Source organism: Meriones unguiculatus, chromosome 12 (genome assembly GCF_030254825.1).
Source record: "Meriones unguiculatus strain TT.TT164.6M chromosome 12, Bangor_MerUng_6.1, whole genome shotgun sequence".
In the NCBI taxonomy this organism is placed as follows: Eukaryota; Metazoa; Chordata; class Mammalia; order Rodentia; family Muridae; genus Meriones; species Meriones unguiculatus.
The window spans coordinates 80,674,151-80,693,754 of NC_083360.1; the positions used below are offsets into that span (position 1 = coordinate 80,674,151).

Consider the following 19,604-nt stretch of genomic DNA (forward strand, 5'->3'; position numbering starts at 1 on the left):
CTTGGTAATCCAAGATCAAAGCACCTCTAGGCTTGGTGTCCAGCCAGGGCCTAGCCTCCTCCTTCAATTGGCTTCCAGATGCTCTAGTTTCTGGAGGGAAGACAATGCTCCTCACTTGGAAGAACAGATGAGCAAAGAAAAGGATCCAGTTCTAGTGTGCTTTATGAAGAGCAATACACCCACCCTAGTGCCTACTCACCTCCTAAGACCCTCCCTCCAACACTGCCACATTGCAATTACACTTTCACTTCAAGTTTCCTGGAGAGGGCTGTTCAAATTGTAGCAACTCTCAGGTACCAGATGCTGTTCTTTCCATCTTTCTCTTTTTTGTGATCTTATTCAGAGAGAAGCTCTCTCTCTCTCTCTCTCTCTCTCTCTCTCTCTCTCTGTGTGTGTGTGTGTGTGTGTCTGCCTTTTGTCTCTCTTGGTGTCTGCGCTATCTCTGTATCTCTGCCTCTGTCTCTTTGTGTCTCATCTCTCTCTTATATCTGTCTGTCTGTCTGTCTGTCTCTCTTTCTCTCTCTCTCTCTCTCTCTCTCTCACACACACACACACACACACACATACACTTTAATGGCAACCTGCTTGGCAACCATGGCAAGCATCTTTTCTCCTAATAATATTTTCTATGCAGCATTCTTTGTCTTCCATGTATTTACTTCCGTGTTTCCTTACTTTTCTCTTTGTTTCTTTGTATGTGTTTGTATGTGTACTGTGTTCTTTCTGATTTGATTATTGCTCATCGATTAAAGTGAGGTTTTTTTTATACCTGGTATTTGTTGATGGTTTGTATGAGCATGGGGCCAAGACTTGTCCTAGAAAGAAAAGAACAATATTTATTAAGGGGCTGAGCATTTGAACCACTTATTTCAGTCTTAATTTCTTCTCAGCTAACCTAAATTGGTTCTGCAGGGTTGTTTACTCTGAAACTCACATAGGAACACGCTAAGCTTTCAGGGTGTGGCCTAGAAATGTTGATTTCATCTTCTGGTCCTTTCATATCAAGTATCTACCTCTATTATTATCTGTCAGCTTTTCAAAGACAGTGGTGACCTACTTCCTCTGTGTACGGCTCTTGTCTTGGTTCTTTGTTTGACTTTTCCATGTTGCAAGAACTGGGTTCCCTCCAATTTCTTCTGCCTTTTGCTCATCACTGTTAACTTTTCCCTTATTCTCTCCCCGGATTTTGATGACCCTGTTAGTGTACTCATTGTGCATCATACAGGCGTCCCCAGCATGCATGGGGACAAAAGAACCATCACTGGTCAGCCTGAAGGAAAACCACGGTGGAGTCACACATTTTACTTCTTTGTGTACAGTTACTCAGAAGAATCCCTCACTCCTCTTATTTGTTCAACAAAGTTCTTCTGGTTGAGCTCTACCTTAAGATACCAAGTGTGTTATGTTCCTGACACATCTTGCTAAATGTGTGTCCTGCCTTGCGCCCTACTCTATAGATCCTTTGCTTCAGAAGTATACAAGCTGCACCTCACTCACCTGGTTGCCAATCATAACGCTGGATGTTTCTGTGGTTTTTCTTGTGACTGGACTACCCCTCTAGTTGTTCCCCTCTGATGGTATCCATGCAGCCCTTAGAACAGTCGCAACCCCTTTGGAGGTCAAATGACCCTTTCACAAGGGCCACATGTAAGATATCCTACACACCAGATATTTATTACCTATTATTACAAAAATAATTTTATGGTTGGGAAACAACATTAGGAACTGTATTAAAGGGCCGTGGCACTATGAAGGTTGAGAACCACTGCCTTAGAGCATTCCTATGGCCTTCCCAGTCAGTCCCGTCTGTGCTTTATTTTCTCCATAATACATAGAGCTGATTATCGCCCCCTCAGTGTGTCTCAGCTCTTCCATACATGCACTGTTTGTCTTCTGTTAGCAGTGTCTGTATATAATAAATCAATTCCATTTATGTTCCTTATTTGTTAATGACTGTTTCATAAGGTTTAAGATTGAGATAGTGTCTTGTCTCCAGTTAAATATTAGAAGCCATGACGAAAGGCCAATGAAATAGTACAACAAAGATGTAGTTCCTGGATCATGAATGTGGCTTTTCTTTATTCGTGTACTTACATGATGTTAAATTTAGCATGCTTAACATTGTTATGGTGGTTGTTAATATCCAGGAAAGGATAAAAAAGAATACATGATACTACCTGAAAACAAAAGTTTCCAAACAGAACATTCTTGTGATGTCTAATGACCTGCTATCATATTTCTAAGAAGCGTTTTGCATTCCTATTTTTAAAATAATTTCTGCAACACAGATGACAGAGCAACAGTAAAACTCTTTTGTCTGGATTGACTGACCCATTTTTTTAAAATTACAATTATTATTTAGTGTGGTGTGTGTGCGCGTGTACGCGCGCAGGCGCACGTGTGTGTATGAATGAGCCATGGTGCGTATGTGTGGGTCAGGGGACAACTTACAAGAATCAGTTCTCTCCTCCTATGTGGGTACATGACATCAAACTCAGACTGTCAGATTTGGCAGCAAGAATCTTCATCTACTGAGCCATCTCCCTGGCCCAAATGATCTATTTTTATTGATGATGTGAAAAGCAGAAAGCCAAAGATCTTTTGTGAACCAGGTAATATTATTCAGCTTTACAATAAAAGAGAGAAACAGGTAGTATGGCTTCTCATTCTATAATTATGGAGGAAGAATATTAGACAGTGCCTTCATGGTTGAATAGTAATTTGTACTTCAAAAACATTCTCATAATCATCTATGAATAGGCTATAGTTTGGAAGGACTGGAGACTAATGTCATTTCAGACATTATGTTATTTACTCATTTTATGGTTCATGCCTTCGAGATGATTATAATATTTACCTTGTCAAATTCACATTCACTACCTGTCTAGATCTCTGGAGCCTGCCTTTCTATATTGTGAAGCATGTTACATTCTCTTGTAATAAGAAAATACAGGGATAAATAGCCCCAAAGAAGTTACATCAAGCTATGTAATCTTAATGTTGTTTTTAAGAGGGAAATGGACTGAAAGAAGGCATTTTTGTGTGTAGAGAGGACTTAACAGAAGTAGTTAATGGGATTGTGATCTGGCAGCCTGCTTAATGAGGACCTACTGCTTGCAAAACCCTGGCAGGCAGCCTTCAGTGTGTTTTATCTTCACAATAACCCTATGAGATGGGCGGTAACATCCTTATCTTTAGGAATAAGGATGCTCTTTCACAGAACCTATTAAGTTACTGAAAGCACCATGGTTAGCATGTGACAGAACTAGAAACTGAAGCCAGCATCTTCTGAACCCAGTTTCAGACAGACATGCTTGTGCCTGTAGCACTGGCTTTTACTGAGTAGGATTTATATTAAAGAATCTGTAAATGCCTATGGCCACCCCAGAAATACCACTGTTTCCATCTTACTAAAAGTACACAACATTTGAACATTTTCTTGTATTGATCACATATTATTACAGCAGCAGTAAGGATATGGAAAACAAATAATTGCTTTTCATTAATAAAAGCAAAAGGTTAGAAAGAGCAAATGCCTCACTAAGAATTAATTGATCTTTTGCTGGTAACTGAAGATTAGCGCGATCTTCCTTTGTATATGAGTAAACTCGTCTCTCTCGACCTTTCAGGAAGAGTTCTATTTGCCTTTCATGAGCACAGAGCAGACTTGCTCTCTCTGTGAAATCATTCCGGGTCCTCATGGGTGCCATGGTATGACTGCATCTTATACATATCTCTGCAATATAACGCCCTCAGTTATTCACTACCATCTAGGACTGAACTTGACTCTATAGCCATGAGGAAAGAAATCATCCCTTTCAATTCTACACCTTTAGTGTCTACACAGTACATGGCTCTCTGTAGGGCTCCATAAATGGTTTTTGGGAGACAGTTGAATGGACGATTGAATGCTTGAACATACAAATGTTACTCAAAAATATTATTTGTCTTGTAGTTATTTTTTTTTAAATAAGGATGCTTCCCAATGTGAGTAGCCTTTTAACGTTCAAGATAAAGCAACTCATTAACTTAAAGCAGACAGTTGTACACACTGAAGTCTGTAGAGCCCAGACAGATGCAATTTTAGTTCTGCTGTGTCAGGAACCAGGTGAATGACAAGTCAACAACTAAAGAGTCTTCCAGAATCACCTCTGGAAGAGGTTGCACATGCTGCTTAAGGAATGCTCTGATGAATTCTGTGAACAGTTCTGCTCTGGCTTTCAGCCTTACCACCCATGTGGCAGAACCTCTCCCCACTAAGTAGTGAGCAGAATTCCAGAATGTGTGCAGATCAAGACTGATGCTCTGATTGCTGATCCTCTCGTCTTAAAACGTAAAAATAGAAATGATAGTTTTTACTGTGAAACTACTTGCACCAAGTAAGTGTGTTTCTTACGTTCCTTGATGCTCTGCTCAGTGTTCCTATCATTCTGTTACTACCACACAAGTTTCCTCCATCTCCTTTTAATATTACTTCTTTGGTTCATATGAACACATACACCCACATCCCCCAATTTTTTTTTTAACCAGGGCTGAGACAGAATGGTTGGACCCAAATCTTCTCTAAAGTAGGCAATCATTACTGCCAGAGTTAATGTCTAATTAATTACATTAAACTAAAAAATGTCATGTTATTGATTCATGTGAGTTCTGTGGAAAATTTTTCACATTTTCCTCTTAGGAAGCACGTATTTTTATTTCTGAGGGGGATAAAAAGACAGAAATTCTATGTGCTTGCTTAGTTAAAGCAATTATGAATGTTATAATTTCTCATTTCAGTCTTATTCCTAAGAGTAGAAACTGTGTGTATGCGTATGTTGTGGAGGAGATGTGTAGATGAGTGTGTGTGTAGGTTTAAGCAAGTGGGGGTCAGAAGACACCCTGGGGTATCATTTCTCAAGGAATGTACACCCTTTTGTCTTTGAGACAGACTATCACTGGCCTGGAACTTGTCAAGTAGGCTAGGCAGGCTGGCCGGGGAGCCATAGGGATCTGCTTGTCCCTGTCTCTCGAGTGCTGGCATTACTGCTTTAGATTACCATACATAGCTTTTGATTCGTGTCTGGAGTTCACCCTGAAGTCCTTAAGAAGCAAGAACTTTTCTAACTCAGTCATCTCTAGAGCCCCAGAAAAAATTTTAGTTATGAAAATTGTATGGCGGTTTTGAGTATGAATATACTTTCGCCATTTTCTTTTTCATACATGTTTCATTAATCTGTGAACGACATGGCCCTGTGAACAACCCTGAAGACCTAGGATTGTGACATGGTATATGTGCAATATGTTTTCCGCATAGCTTAAAGTTATCTTTAGACACCGAGACAAAGGCCTAGCACAAAAGGAAATGAATATGTGAATTGTCGTTAACTTAAGAGAAGGCAGAGGCTGTTATTATTCCCCATCAGTTCTCTTTTAACCTGTCGTTTTCTATACATAACCTAAACTCTCAGTGTTAGTCCGAATTCCAGGAGACTATGCGGAAGAGTAGCCGGTCCCGTGGTCCATACGCTCCTCAAACTGAAGGGTGCTCTCATCCTTCCCCTCTCCTTCCCTCCTTCCCTACCTCCTCCCCTTTCTCTCATTTTAAACCATCTGCTATGTTTCTTGCTCTCCAATCACATTCCTTTGTCCAGTTGCCGTCCACGCCATCTCTGGCCTAGCTTCCTTTATCTCCTCATTTCCCAGGAGGTAACAGCTGGTTTTGTCTGCAAAGGAGGTGCCTGGTGTGAACTCTGTCAACTTTGCCTAGTTCAGTGAGCTTGGATGAGTCGCTTGCTCTTTCTGTATTTCAGCGATCTTACCTTTAAAATTAGAGCTGCATGTAGTGAGAATTACAAGATAATCCAATCAGGAATGAGACCTCAGTGCCTGTCACAAAGCCACTTGTATCCCATTAGGAAAGGAAGTGTTGATTGTCTGTGAATTGTTGTCCAATAGGCATCTTTCTTTCTGCTTTCTGCCTTCCACTGACAAAGCCTCCAGCACTTCTAAGAAGAAGCACACTGCTCCTCTTTATCCATTAAATATTTATCCATAAATATAAATGTTTATCCATAAATATTCATCCTATTTATCTATTGCTTGGCATGACATCAGTTATTAACAGCATTTGATATTTGATAAGTGCATCTGGGAGGCATTAAACTGTGCTTTCATAAAGTAAGTGTAGTTTGACATAGGCTGTGAATAAGAAAAAAAAAATGAAGTGATAAAATCATGTAACAGGAAAAGGTGTCAGGAAAGGCCTAACTGAAGAAACAATATCAAAACCAAAGACTAAACAGATGAGGCAGACAAAATCAGGGAAGCACTGCAGTGTAATAGGAGTTCCAACAGAAGAAAGGCATGTTGGGTAAACATCAAATCTTTCTGACCCAAGATCAGTGAACTAAAGGGGAGCAACAGTGAGCCGGAACAGAAGGCTGAGGTCACAAAGGCAAGCAGTGACCAGATCTCTAGAGAGTTAGCTGGTTGATCATTTTACCAAAGGTTTTCATTGTTCTGAAAACAACAGGGAATCATAATGAATGCAAACTAGTTTCAGAAAAGACCCCTGAGCCCAGATTTCTTGGTTCTGTTGCTCTCCTTGTGGAGCTCCTGTCTCACCCCCCCCAAGGTCTTTCTATCTTCCCCTTCTTTCCTAAGATTCCCTGCAGGACCATGCATGGAGATAACCTAGAACCCCTGCACAGATGTAGCCCATGGCAGCTTAGTACCCAAGTGTGTTCCCTACTAAGGGGAACAGAGGCTGTCTCTGACATGAACTCAGTGGCTGGCTCTTTGATCACCCCCCCCCCTTGGGTGGAGGGAGTAGCCTTACCAGGCCACAGAAGAAGACAAAGTAGCCAGCTGTGATGAGAACTGATAAGCTAGGGTCAGATGGAATGGGAGGAGGACGTTCCCTATCAGTGGACTTGTAGAGGGGCATGGTAGGAGATGAGGGAGGGAGAATGGGATTGGGAGGGAATGAGGGACGGGGCTACAGCTGGGATACAAGGTGAATAAACTGTAATTAATATAAAAAATAAAATTAAAAAAAGAATGCAAAGTAGGTGTGTAATAGAATGAATTAACTGTGGAGAATAGATGTGGGAGAAGAAAGGCTTCTTTCTCTGTTCTTTAGTCAGAATATTAAGGATTACAGCCTCTTGGATGAAGATGCCCTTCACAATGTTTGCCCATAGATCTTCATTCATCTGTCCCCCTAATGAGTCCATTGTCTCTTCCTGGCAGCGCTTCTCACATGCACTGTGATTGACACACGCCGAGGCCACAGCACTGGGAATGGATAATCATCTATGCTTTGCTTCTAAAACTAGGCTTCCTAAGGTCAAAGGCTGTGTCATATGTATGACAGAACCTGGCCAGTCTCTCCCTCTTGTTGAGGCCTCATTTGTGTTTTGCGTTAAGAGGAACTGGTAGGAAAAGAAGGCCTAAGTGATCACGCCTTGATCCGAATACCATCTGAACACTTATATTTCTGTTGAAAGTTAGTGAAATTTGTTGTTGTCCAGGAACAGTTTTCATGGACTTATAAACATTACCAAATGGTTCTGAGAGCAGTGTTAGGTTTAAAATTGTAGCACAGGCAGGGAGATGTGGCGTGGTTATATTTGGCTTTTCATCTGTTTGTGTACCTTCTGTGGATTGTTTTAGGAAGCACTAGAAACTCCATAATCCTTCCTTCAATACATCTTCTCTTCAGCACTGTGAGAACTAAGAGGTGAAAGCCCTCAGATACTGTGGGAGCTTTAACTTCCTTGTTCATTGTTTTGTATATAGTTATGATAGCTTGGATCTGGAATGTCTCCTGAAAGCCCACATGCTAAAGGCTTCTTTCCTAGCCCACAGTAATATGGGAGATGCCAGACCCTTAAAAGATAGGAGCCAGTTATAGGGAGGTCTGTGGAAGAAGTTGTCCTTGGGGCGGGGGTGTATGGGACTCCATCTGCCCACCCTTGCCTTCAGTCCATCATGAAGACACAGATTGTGAGGCAAAATCAATTATTCTTCCTTGAGAGTTGTTTTTTCCACGGATTTTGTCACAGTGGCTAATTTAAGCAGGAAATTGATACCAAAAAGTAAACTCACTATTGCCATTGCATCTGTCAAATTTCAGAAGCTTTTGGAATTGGTTTACAAGAAGTTAGAAAACTATGGAAAAGTCAACAGCTTGGCGTATTAGAAGTGGCTTTAATGGCAGTTCTGGCAAGAGCTCAGAATACTGACAAGCCTGTGGACAGTGAAGTTGGTGCTGATGAAACTTCAGATGGAAATAAAAACTGCTGAGGATTGGACTAGAGCCCCCCCCCCCATATATAAACTTTAGCGAAGCCTTGACTATGTTTTGTGCATGCTCTACAAGTTTGTATGAGGTTGAACTTAAAAGCGATGGACCAATCAGTGGAGAGAAAATTTCCAGGCAGCACAATATTTTTGGTGGTGTGGATATTACTGGCCACCCTAAACCAGATTCACAGGAAAAATCAGGAACAAAACGGCAAGCAGAGATAAGTTTAAAAAACTTGCAGTTTTATATAAAAATAAATAAATAAATAAATAAATAAATAACCTCACAGGATGAATATATTTAAAGTTATGGTCGAGGGGAGTATAATTAGTGGCCTTCAAAAGAAATCTCCTGAATTTTGTTGGGGCAGCTAGAGGGGTGCCTTGATGGTCCCACAGGAATTTACAGGATTTCACCTAGCACAAGCCCATAACCTGCAAGGCATAAACTCACTGCAAATGTTTTCGCTTGAAGAGGAAGTCCTTGTGTGCCTTGTTTCCACAGATGCAAAGGAAATTATTTTTTCTGGGCTTCGCTTTTCTGTTTTTAGCTTTAGTGGTATCCAGAGGCCACTGTAGCAGTGGGGCACATACAGGCCATGCAGCAATAGACCATAGCCTCTTCCCCATGATGCTGACATGCAGATTCTCAGACATGCAGAATGTCAGAATTATGGGTCATGATGATTTTAAAGGCAGGCTTGGTGCTGGGTGCAGTGCTGGTGCATGCCTCTAATCCCAACCACTCAGGGAGGCAGAAGCAGGAGGATTTCTGTGAGTTTGAGACCAGCCTGGTCTACAAAGTGAGTCCAGGACAGCCAAGGCTGCACAGAGAAACCCTGTCTTGAAACAAATGGAAACAAATAAAGGCAGGCTCGGGAGGCCGGGTAGTATGGGACAGGGTAGAAGTCCCTGCAATCAGTGCAGGGCAAAGTCAAAGTGAAGCTTTGAGTTTGAGGCAGATGCTGCAGTTAGTGCTTTCAGAGAGTGAGAAATGTCAAGAAAATGGAGCACCCGGGAGTAACTGCAGGTACAAAGCAGGGCCAGTCCCAGAGTGCATGTGGGCTCAGCCATCTAGGCCATGGTGTACTCACATCATGCTAACAGATGCCCTGGATGGTAGACACTGAACTAGAAGGTTGAAAATTTGTGCTAGGTTTGGGGCCCGCTTTCCTTTTCTATATTCCTACTCTCCCCTTTTGGAATGGAAATTCTTTTCCATGCCACCGTTTGTTGGAATTATGGAAGTTATTTTTTATTGGGGCTTCCAGCTGAGTCACCTTGAGTCTCAGAGAAGAGTTTGATCCTGGACATTTGAGTGATGCTGGAACTGTTAAAACTTTTGGGCTGATGGGAGACGCTTGAACAACACACATTTCAGTGTGAGATAGAGGTGGGCCTTTGAGGGAAAAATGACAGAATGCTACAGTTTGGATCTGAGCTATATTACCCAAAGGCCCACGTGTTAAAAGCTTGGTCTCCAGGCCGTGATGTTATGGGGAGATGACGAAATCATTAAGAAATAGGACCCAGTTAGAGGATTTTATACCATTAAAGGTAAACCCATGGCTAAAAGACCGAGATCCCAGCCCCTTCCTCTCGCTCTCTCTGTTTCCTGCCCACTGTGAGGTTAACGTGCATCCTCCACCAAGTGCTTGCTATGGTGTCTTAAGATACTGTAGTCTCAGAGTAATATGGCCACATGACAATGGGTTCAAACCTCTAAAACTGAAAGCCAACATAACTCTTCTTTGTGAGGTGTTTACCTCAGGCATCCTGTCATAATAGAAAACTAACTAAACCACAGGGTTAGGGTTTCTTTGTTTTTTTAAAGAAACAAAGCTAAGAAATATATAGCTAATGTAGAGCTAAGAAATAATTACATCGTTATATTACTTTAATGTATAAAATATTAACAAGTGGTACCAACTTTTTTTTTTTTTTTACAGAATGAAGAAAAAAATCAATTCCTTAAAACTTTCCTACTTAGCCTTTCCTGCAGAGAAAAATTCACTAAGAAATCCATTAAATATAATTGATGCGAAGAGAAACATGGGATCGATGCATCCCTTTCTGCCTGTTATTCCTGGAAATTAACATTAATCCAAATAAATTGTATACTGAAGGTTCTTTAATGCCAACACGGACACTGACTTCAAGCTTAATACCCTCCCAGTAATTTACAAAGAAAACATTTTATGGCAGAATTTGCCCTAAGTGTTAGTTCAGGAAACGGAGCCCCAGTTTGGGCAGCTTCTTTGTTTCTGGCTACCATTAAAACACGCCATCATGTGCATTAGTGACAATGCCTTCCTAAGGCATAGCTAATCATTTTAATTCTTATCATAAGGATTTTTAGTGCTTAGTCTCAAAAAATACCTGATGTCTATTCCTAATTGAGAAGATGAATTTAAAAAAAAAAATCTTAAAATTTTGTTGTTGTTCCGAGACAGGTCTTGCTGAACAGGCTGGCCTGGTACTTACTAGTAGCCCAACTGCTTTGAAATTTCAGCAGTCTTCTTGCCTCACCCTCCAGAGTGTTGACATTATAGGACCATGACTCTAAAGCTGTCAAGCACTTCCTTGATTCTGTGTAAGTTTTTCTCATATTTAATTACTATCTATTACAATGACATCATCTCACCTCAACCATTCAGAAGAGCAAGCACAGCTGTCCATTTGTTTGTCTCTGCCATAGTCTACTGGAAAGCAGCAATCATCAGACACAATAATTCCGGAATGACTAGTACATGAAAACGCAAAGGAAAATTTTAATCCAAACGTATCCAACTCTCCTGTTTGAAGGCTGGTTTTATAGTTTGCAGTTATTCTCACTAGGAATGTCATCAGATTCGTAAAGTTTACAGTTATTATACTACAAATCTTTGTCTGGCAATTGAGACCAATGGCCTTAAGTTTAGTAAGCAATTCTTTCTAGAAGGACTTAAAGGTAGGAGTAAAGATGGGCATTCCTATCTTCTGTGCCCAGCGTCCCTCCCCCCACTCATACTATGGTAAATGTCAGCACATACTTAAAAAAATTATTAGCTGTTTTAACTAGACTTCATGCCAATTATTTTATAAAGTTAAGGCTTACTGACTTAGTATTGGCATTGATAAGTCGTAAAACAGTAAAATTCTGATGCACAGTAGTCAAATTTTAGTTTTCTAAGTTAAGAAACAACAGAAAGTCTACCCTTGCTTTATCATCTATTGCTCTACTCTCATAAGAAAACAATCTCCCCTATAGATATTTTCTTATCTGAAACACTGCTGAGTGGATCATTAAGCTGGAAAGAGCCTTAGCAACTGACCCACTCAGACATTCCACATCAAGCTAGATAGTGCTATATGCAAATGTGTGGTCCAGTGCATGCTGATGTAGTTGCCACTCCGGCAACCCCTTAACTCTTTCCTAAACAGACTCAGGTGGAGACAGGAATGAATGTCAAGAAATGTTAGACAAGAGAGTTACTCATCTACTAAAAATGAATCACCACCTCTCTAAGTAGAAGGTAGAGGTGTCTCCAGCAAAATGAAGGAAACTTCTGTTCCAGCTAGGAAAGTGAAAGAATTTAACGCGATAATACTGAATTATAAAGCTGTCGGGCAATGGAAGTATAATGGAGCTACTAGGTAGCTCAGAGTTTTGCTAGTTGCAAGAAGCAGCTCCTGCTCCTAGGACTGAGGGAAGAGAGCAGGTGGCAGTTGACAGGAGTCTAGGAAGAAGGTCGGAGGTGGATACCAGGGCAGGGGTGGGGCTCATCCAAATGTGCCTCTAAAACTCGTTACCAGATTCTGAATCTATATCCACCTCGAGGGAGTGCACATGGGAAAGAGTAGTTCTCCATCTCTTCTGTAGTATTCCACCAGTGAGCCCCATTCCAAAGCCTAAAGGCAGGCAGTCCTGAAGAGGGTCTCTGACATGTGGTCCGCCATGTATAGCTCAGTATCACACAATAGAGTTTACAGTGTTCTCCTTGAAGCTGAAAAACACTGATTAAAGCCTGTTACATCTTACTTCTTCATTGCCACTGACGCCACTTTCTGACGGCTCTCTTGGTGCATTCTTGAGCAAGGATAAGAGAGACTTGGGAGGGGGAAGAAGAGACCAGAAATGAAAGACAGAGAGAGGGAAGTCTGGGAATAGCCACAAAGAAGCTTCCTCCTTTAGTTCCTACCTGGGGTTAAGTCAACTCTGGTGATTACCTCATCGTGCTCTGACTTCTGTCCAGAGAGTAGACTTTGAGGCAAGGAGAATGTGCCACTAAGATTTTAATGAACCAGTAGGGTGGGGACCAAGAAGATGGGATGGTGTTCCTTTCTTCTGCTCACTCCCAGAGAAGAGCCAGTGCTTGAATACCACCTCTGAGAAGGTATGAATGCACAATGTGACTTTGCCAGGGAAACAGCAGCACTTGAAGGAAGATAGCTGTCAAGGGCCCAGTTAAAGAGTGAAAGAGAAATTTTGCCCTTGTCATTCATTCTGCTCTGTCACAATGTGGAAGAACAGAGTTGGAAGGAAAGGGAGAGGGCAGAAGGACATCCATTTTGCCACTGTAAGTTATACACACCATCTGCTGAGCTGGGAAAGGGAGGAACGTGAGGGAAAGAGTGAGGCTGGAGTTGTAGACTCATAGTGAGCTTTGTGGGGGACAGGAAACAGATTTGACATTGCACATGGAAAATGGTATCGGAGTAAAATTAAAAGCAGTTCATTTCCATCAGTTCTCTGCCAAGTTTAGAAGGTTACATAAGCCAACAACAAAAGTAAAATCTTACTGCATATTATCTCTAGAATAAAAGGTAACAAATCAAGCTGAGAAAAGCACCATTCCTCTGAACTTTACCTAACCACCTTCATCTCCTATTTCTGTATGGCTTGGTCTAGTGTGTGACCATGGCATGGGCTTTTAAACTGACTGCAATTGTCTACCAAAATCTCAGTCCTTTCTCATAGCAATAACTAACGTCAGAGTGGAATTTCCAGCGCCGCTAGGTTGCCAGCACCTCTTCCTTTCCTGTAGCCTTTGAACCTCTGTAGAAAAAAAGCACAGACAGAAGGACCAGTTATACAAACAGTACCTCATTCCTTGCAGCTTACAGAATGCTTTGAAGAAGAGAAACACGTTTTAAAGGACAAGTTTTAAAGGTGAAAGGTGCAAAGATATTATTTTAAAATGTTTCCCAAACAGAATTTTTAATCATCATCTTGGAAATTCTTAGGAATACTTTAGGAGTGTGTGTGTGTGTGTGTGTGTGTGTGTGTGTGTGTTTTCTTGTTGTTTGATGTAGCCCAGGCTGCCCTGTCTTGAACTTGGCATGTAGCGAGACTGACTTTGAATTACTGATTGTCCTGCCGCCACCTTCCAAGTCCTGGCTGGGATTGCACGAAGGCGCACTTGCCAAGGACTATGGGAAAAGGGAAATAGGATGGGATAGAGAGAAAAGGAGATAAGAACTGGTTATGGGAGTTAAAATGATCAGTGTACATCCATATAAATGTACATATAAACTCATTTTCAAACTCTGTCAGCCCAAATGAGAAGAAACTGACACCAACACCCAATAGCAATATGGTCTGTGTGATTTCCTTCTCACATCACAGTGAAAGCCATTGTTTCTTGCAATTGATACATACTGATAACAATGTCTAAATAAGCAAAATAACTCTATTCATCTCTCACTGTACGCTGTTTAATTCTCGCTGACAGCATTTCAGAGTGGGACTAATGAAGTGATGCTTTGTTTTTATCTTGGCCAATATTTTAAATGAACATTAAAGAGATCAATTTTGAATATTTTAATATGCTTACCAGTGTAATAACAAAAGGGTGATTTGGAAAGATTCAGAATTTTTTACATGCCTCAGATTTAAAGGAAATATTATGAATAATAGGCTGGATTATCTTTACTTGAGGTTATTCTTCCATTATGACACTTACATCTCAATAAACAGACCAATATATGTTCCATAATGTTTCTATCCTTATATTTCTCAGAAAACCACCCATGAGTGAAGACGTGAAACCATTCCTGCTTCCCAAAAGCAACATGAGACAAAGATGCTGAACTATTCTCAGAAAACTAACTTCACTGTAGAGATAGATTTTGCCCATTTATTTTTTTAAACAATATTTGTAGACAGTCTGCTTGTAAACACAGAGTGAGGACTTACACTAGACACGAGGGAACAGGAGGAGAGATTTTAAAATGTTCCCAGGCCATGTAAAGTTTTGAGAGCAAATCTCTATCAGTCAGGACCCTAGAAGGAAATCAACTCCCAAAGGGAGTACAAGAGAGATAATTGAGAGACTATTTACAAAAGATGTCAAAGTCAAGAATATTAAAGAAGGGCGGGGGCTACCTTGAATCTCGGAACAGTAGAAGGCTGCTTTCAGTTCTATCCTTAGAGCGGAGTCATGGAAGGCGTTCAACAGCTGAGTGTTGTGGTCATCACTGCACTGTGGCCAACATAGGGGGACCTCTTTTCCTTCTTGCCTTGCAGTCTCTGTCTCTGCAACTGCTTTCCACAGGCTTATGGCACCCCAGAGAGTCAGAAGTCCAGAGGGACCATAGACACCATCCCGAAGAGCAGCCTTCCCTAATTAGAAAGGGAGCAATGGGCCTGGACAGTAGGATGAAGAACATGCAATAAACATGTGTCTCTCCCTGCTTGCCTTTTAAAAAGCTGTAACAGATGTTGGCTTTTTTTTTTTTTTTTTGTAAACTTCCTTGTAATTTGGAATTTTCCTTTTTCCTTGCTAGGATGAGTTCATTGTTAAAGGCATATGAATTTGTACTCTAAACCCTGACATTCAAATAATTTAAATACATAAAATTTATTTCCATAGTGAAGGCCTGACAAAAGGACTCTTGCTCTCAGAAAGATTTAATGTTTCCTGAAGCATCTGTCCTTCTATCTGTAAGTTTTTTTTCTTACCATATTTCCATCCATATATGTTACAATTTTGCCATATTAAAGTCTAATCTATCATCTACATACCTAATCTCTTAATCAGTTATATCCTTTTTATCAATCTTCTATCATCTGTTGATCATTTGTCTTTCGTCTATCTAATTATCATGTTTGTATCATCTATATCTCTCTATTTATTACCTATCTGTCAAGCTCTCTATCATTTCATCTATGTATCTATTTTTCTTTAATATGTCAAGGTGCTGGAGGTTCCTTTTTACTTTGAACACTGCATTGTTCTGCACTATTTCCATTAAATGTATCCTCACATGCAACAGCAAGAAACACCCCTGTAATTCCTAGCTAGTTCCTACTGTTAGCAGACTTAGATTTATTGAGTGTGTATAAGTCCTGTATCCTGCATTTAGGCCTACGTTTATCTGGGTTAACTTAGGAATATGAGCTTCTCGTTTGTTTCCACCGATCAAGCATATATCAAGAGATGAAATACATAGAGTGAACAACAGTCAGGAGGACTTGAGCTCAGCAACAACACGTGGCATTTTGAAGCCAAGATCTCATGATGGGTACTTCCTGGGTTCTGTTTTTCTAACACATCTGTTTCCAGTTAAGTTCTGCAGATTCAGAATTCCTTGTATTCTCTTGTTATCAGTTGCGTGACCGGACTCCATATTTGCGCCTCTTTCAGTAGTTTCGTAAGCCAGCGGCTGGTCTTCTTCTGGAGCCTGGAAAATGAGGTGCTCCCTTAAATGATGATGATGTTGAGGTTCTGTGTTTCTTCCAGTGACTTACGTAAGGCAAATGTCAGCAGCTGAAGCAGGTCTACCATAAATGGTCTGATGCAACGTAAGCCAGGAAATCCCACTCTTTCCAAGTATGGCTTGCTGAAGTTACCTATAACAAGTATTACCTGTGTGATTTTCATGTGAGAGGCTGAAGCGGTGGTAAAGATGGAAATTAAATTTTCTTCTTTTAGGTGTACATTCTCTCCTGGGCTTTATTTGTATTAGATCGCTTTTGTAGAAAGTACCAAGGAGTCGTTTTTCTTTAAATTCTTAATCTTACATGTTTTTACTATTTTACCCAGGCCAAAATAATTTTTTGACCCTCTGTTCTCTTATTAGGCAAAAATACATGAGCCAGTCACTTTCTTCCCTTCTTCCTTCCCCATTCTCTTTTTCTCTACCTCTCTCTCTCTCTATTCAGTTGAGGGGGCTTCAGTTATGGGGCTTGATAATAGTCTTCTATACCTTATAGGAATACCATGAATATTTTATAGGAAATTACTTCTTGAATCTTATACAAATACATATTATCATTATGAATATTTTGAGACGAGGCTTTGTTTTGTAGTTCATGCTGTTCTAGAATCTCCTACCTTAGCCTTTAAGTGCTGGGATTATAGGTGTGTACACCGTATCTGGTTATGTAATACTTTCATATTCCTCATGACCATTGGTTACCTGGGAGCATAATTGTTACCTCCTATTCTTATTTTCTTATTAATATTTTTGTGCCACTTTCTTGGCTTCTTGGGTTTTTTGTTTGTTTGTTTTTGTTTTATCTCTCTTTTCAGAATGTAAAGTTTAGTTGGCTTGCTAAATTGTTCTTGCTTGTACGCGTACCCTACATACCTCATGTATTTGAAGGAAGGTATCATGTTTTTATTTAACTATGCACCCAGAGCTCAATTTCCATGTGCATTGTTTTTCTTGTAGGTCTAACCAGCAGTAAGCAAGCTGCAGCGAACAGTAGACACCGCCAGAGGAGCTGTTTCCCACATCTATGATGAAGAAGAGCAGGAGTGTGATGACAGTGACCGCAGATGACGTAAGTAGTGCCAGGGAAAGTTGCCACAATTCGGCACTTTGTTCAACAAGGAAGCCATCCCAGAATGCCATGCAAAGTCAGAGAAGGGTGTTTTATACCGTCACGCTGTGATTTTACGTTCTGATGACAGAGACATCACCAGGACCTGGACCCAGCATTCTATGAAATGGAAATGCGACTTGTAGTTGGGCTGATTCATCTTTTCACACTGTTCCATCTTCCACCATTAATGACTCGCCCGCACTTTTAACCATGTGAAGCAAACTGTGTCAGTAGCACTCAGAAGGTTGTGCTGGGCATACTCAGTAGACTCTGATGCTCACGAGTATTCCTGAGGTCAGTGACATGAGCCTCGCCTCAGTGTTTATTGGAAATGCGGCCACATCTCTGACCTGCTAATCATACTGTTCAAAAGAGATCCCAGAATGTCCATTATGGTTCAGAAGCCCGACTCCAAGTCATTTGAAGTCTATAAACATACAGTCTTCATAGCTTCGGTTCTGGGCAGCTGATAGTATTTATCTCTTTGCTTTCAAGTGACCAACCCTTCATGGCACAGTCTTTGTCCAATTATGCTTTAAAATTGCCATAAAATTATATACCATTAATAAGATGTGCGAAAAGAAAGTAGAGAGGAAAGGAGAAAGATAAGTAACATTATTTGCTTTCTGTAAAAAGCCAGAGGAACAGGAAGTTTGCTGTGATATTGTGACTTATTTAACCTTTGAATTCTTATATGCACCCCACCCCCCATGTTTGGTTTTGTTTTGGGTTTTTCAAGACAAGGTTTCTTTGTGTAACGGTAAACCAGGCTGGCCTCAAATTCAGAGATCCACCCTGCCTCTGCCTCCTGAGTGCTGGGATAAAAGATATGTGCCACCACCGGCCAGCTTGAACTCTTATTTCATAGATGGAAGGAAAGACTATACAAGAGTTTATTTCTAATTAGTGTAGCAATCCTATCTGAGGGGACCGCCCAGTCTTTCAGATAACTCTTCGCTCTTACTCTTCTTTTAATGACAATGCATGTGAGCAGTGCAGAGAACATACGTTCAACCCTGTTACACAAGAAAGGGAATGAGAGGAGTGTAGTATTGGCTTGGTCACTTCCTGTCCTCTTCACCAGCCCCTCCCATGGTGCAGGGCTCCATTTCCCGGGCCTTTGGCTCTCCGTCACACAAAAATTTTCCCTTCTCATTTCGATTTCTTACAGTGGTGATGGACAGTTGTGTTTCAATAGCTGTGCTCTGCTTAGGATGTCTGTACAAGGAAACTTACAGAATGGAAAAATATTTTTCTCCCTTAAAAATAAATTTGGCATTGCCTCTTCTGTTTTGGTTTACTTCTACATTCTGATTTATTTTAAAGGTTAAAATGGAGCAATATTAATTATTGATAGACAAACTATTTGTAATAGTTACTTTCCTTGCTTCAGTAACAGAGTGCCTGACAAACCAACTTTAGGGAAAAAGGATCTATTTTGGCTCATGACTGTGGTGGGCAAAAATGGCATAATGGCAGAGTTTGAGGCAGCTGGTCACACTGTGTCTGTAATCAGGAAACAGAGATGAATGCTGGTGATTATCTAGCTTTTTTTTCCAGTCCAGAACTGAAACCAATTTTCAAGGCAGGTCTTCCCACCTCAGCTTTTGTAATTCAGACAGTCCCTCCCAGACACACCCAGAGGCTTGTTGGGTGGTGATTCTAGATCCTGTCAAGTTAACTATTATCAACCAGGATTATCTTTCCTTTTATCATTGCAGTCTTCAAGAAATAATCCTGATTATCCCAAAGGGAATAAGGAAAGTTACCACAGTCAATCAAGGTGGAGGTCCACTTTGCAAAAACATATATGAAATAAGGCATTTAGTCAATTATTATCAATCTCACCAGAAGCACAGAGCATAAGTAGTACATAGGTTTTATGTGTCCAGTGTGACAATCTTTAACTATCTGTCACTCACCTGCTTGGAAGTGAGTTGTAAATAGACTAGATGTCAGATTGTGAATCTATGTATATACAGATATTAGGAAATGAAAAATATTTAATCAATAATTTTTATATAAAATACATATTAAAATGGAAACCCTGTAGATATTTTAAGTTTGGATTTTTGTGGGGTTTTTGTTTGTTTGCTTTTGTTTGTTTGTTTTGGTTTTGAATTTTTTGGCTTTTGGTTTTTTGAGATATGATTTCTTAACATAGCCTCGGCTGTCCTGGACTCAATTTGTAGACCAGGCTGGTGTAGAACTCACAGAGATCTGTCTGCTTCTGCCTCCCTGAGTGCTGGGATTTCAAGCACATACCACTGCGCCTGGCTGTAAACTGATTTGTTAAAGACAAACTTCTATTTCCTCTCATTCTTTATGACTCCTAGGAAATTTAGATTTAAATTCTAAGCTGACCTTATCTTTGAAGCTCAGGGCCCAACCAACATTTGCCTCTCCATCCAGCCTCTCAGCCACAGCACAGATCGTGTTGTGTGTTTCCCAGGCTCTCCCATCTCACTGGGAAGACAGATAGTTATATTTTATTTGCCACAAC

The 19,604-nt window shown here is 40.6% G+C and overlaps 1 protein-coding gene across 1 annotated transcript in view; it reads left to right on the forward strand.

Annotated features, from left to right (window-relative positions):
* Window positions 1–19,604, forward strand: part of Pde4b (phosphodiesterase 4B) — a 511,900-nt gene that overhangs the window by 79,324 nt on the left and 412,972 nt on the right. The window contains exon 2 of the mRNA XM_060365982.1: window positions 16,948–17,059. Coding sequence (XP_060221965.1) covers window positions 17,015–17,059 — 45 coding nt within the window. The 5' untranslated portion in view covers window positions 16,948–17,014. The remainder of the gene's footprint in view (window positions 1–16,947; window positions 17,060–19,604) is intronic.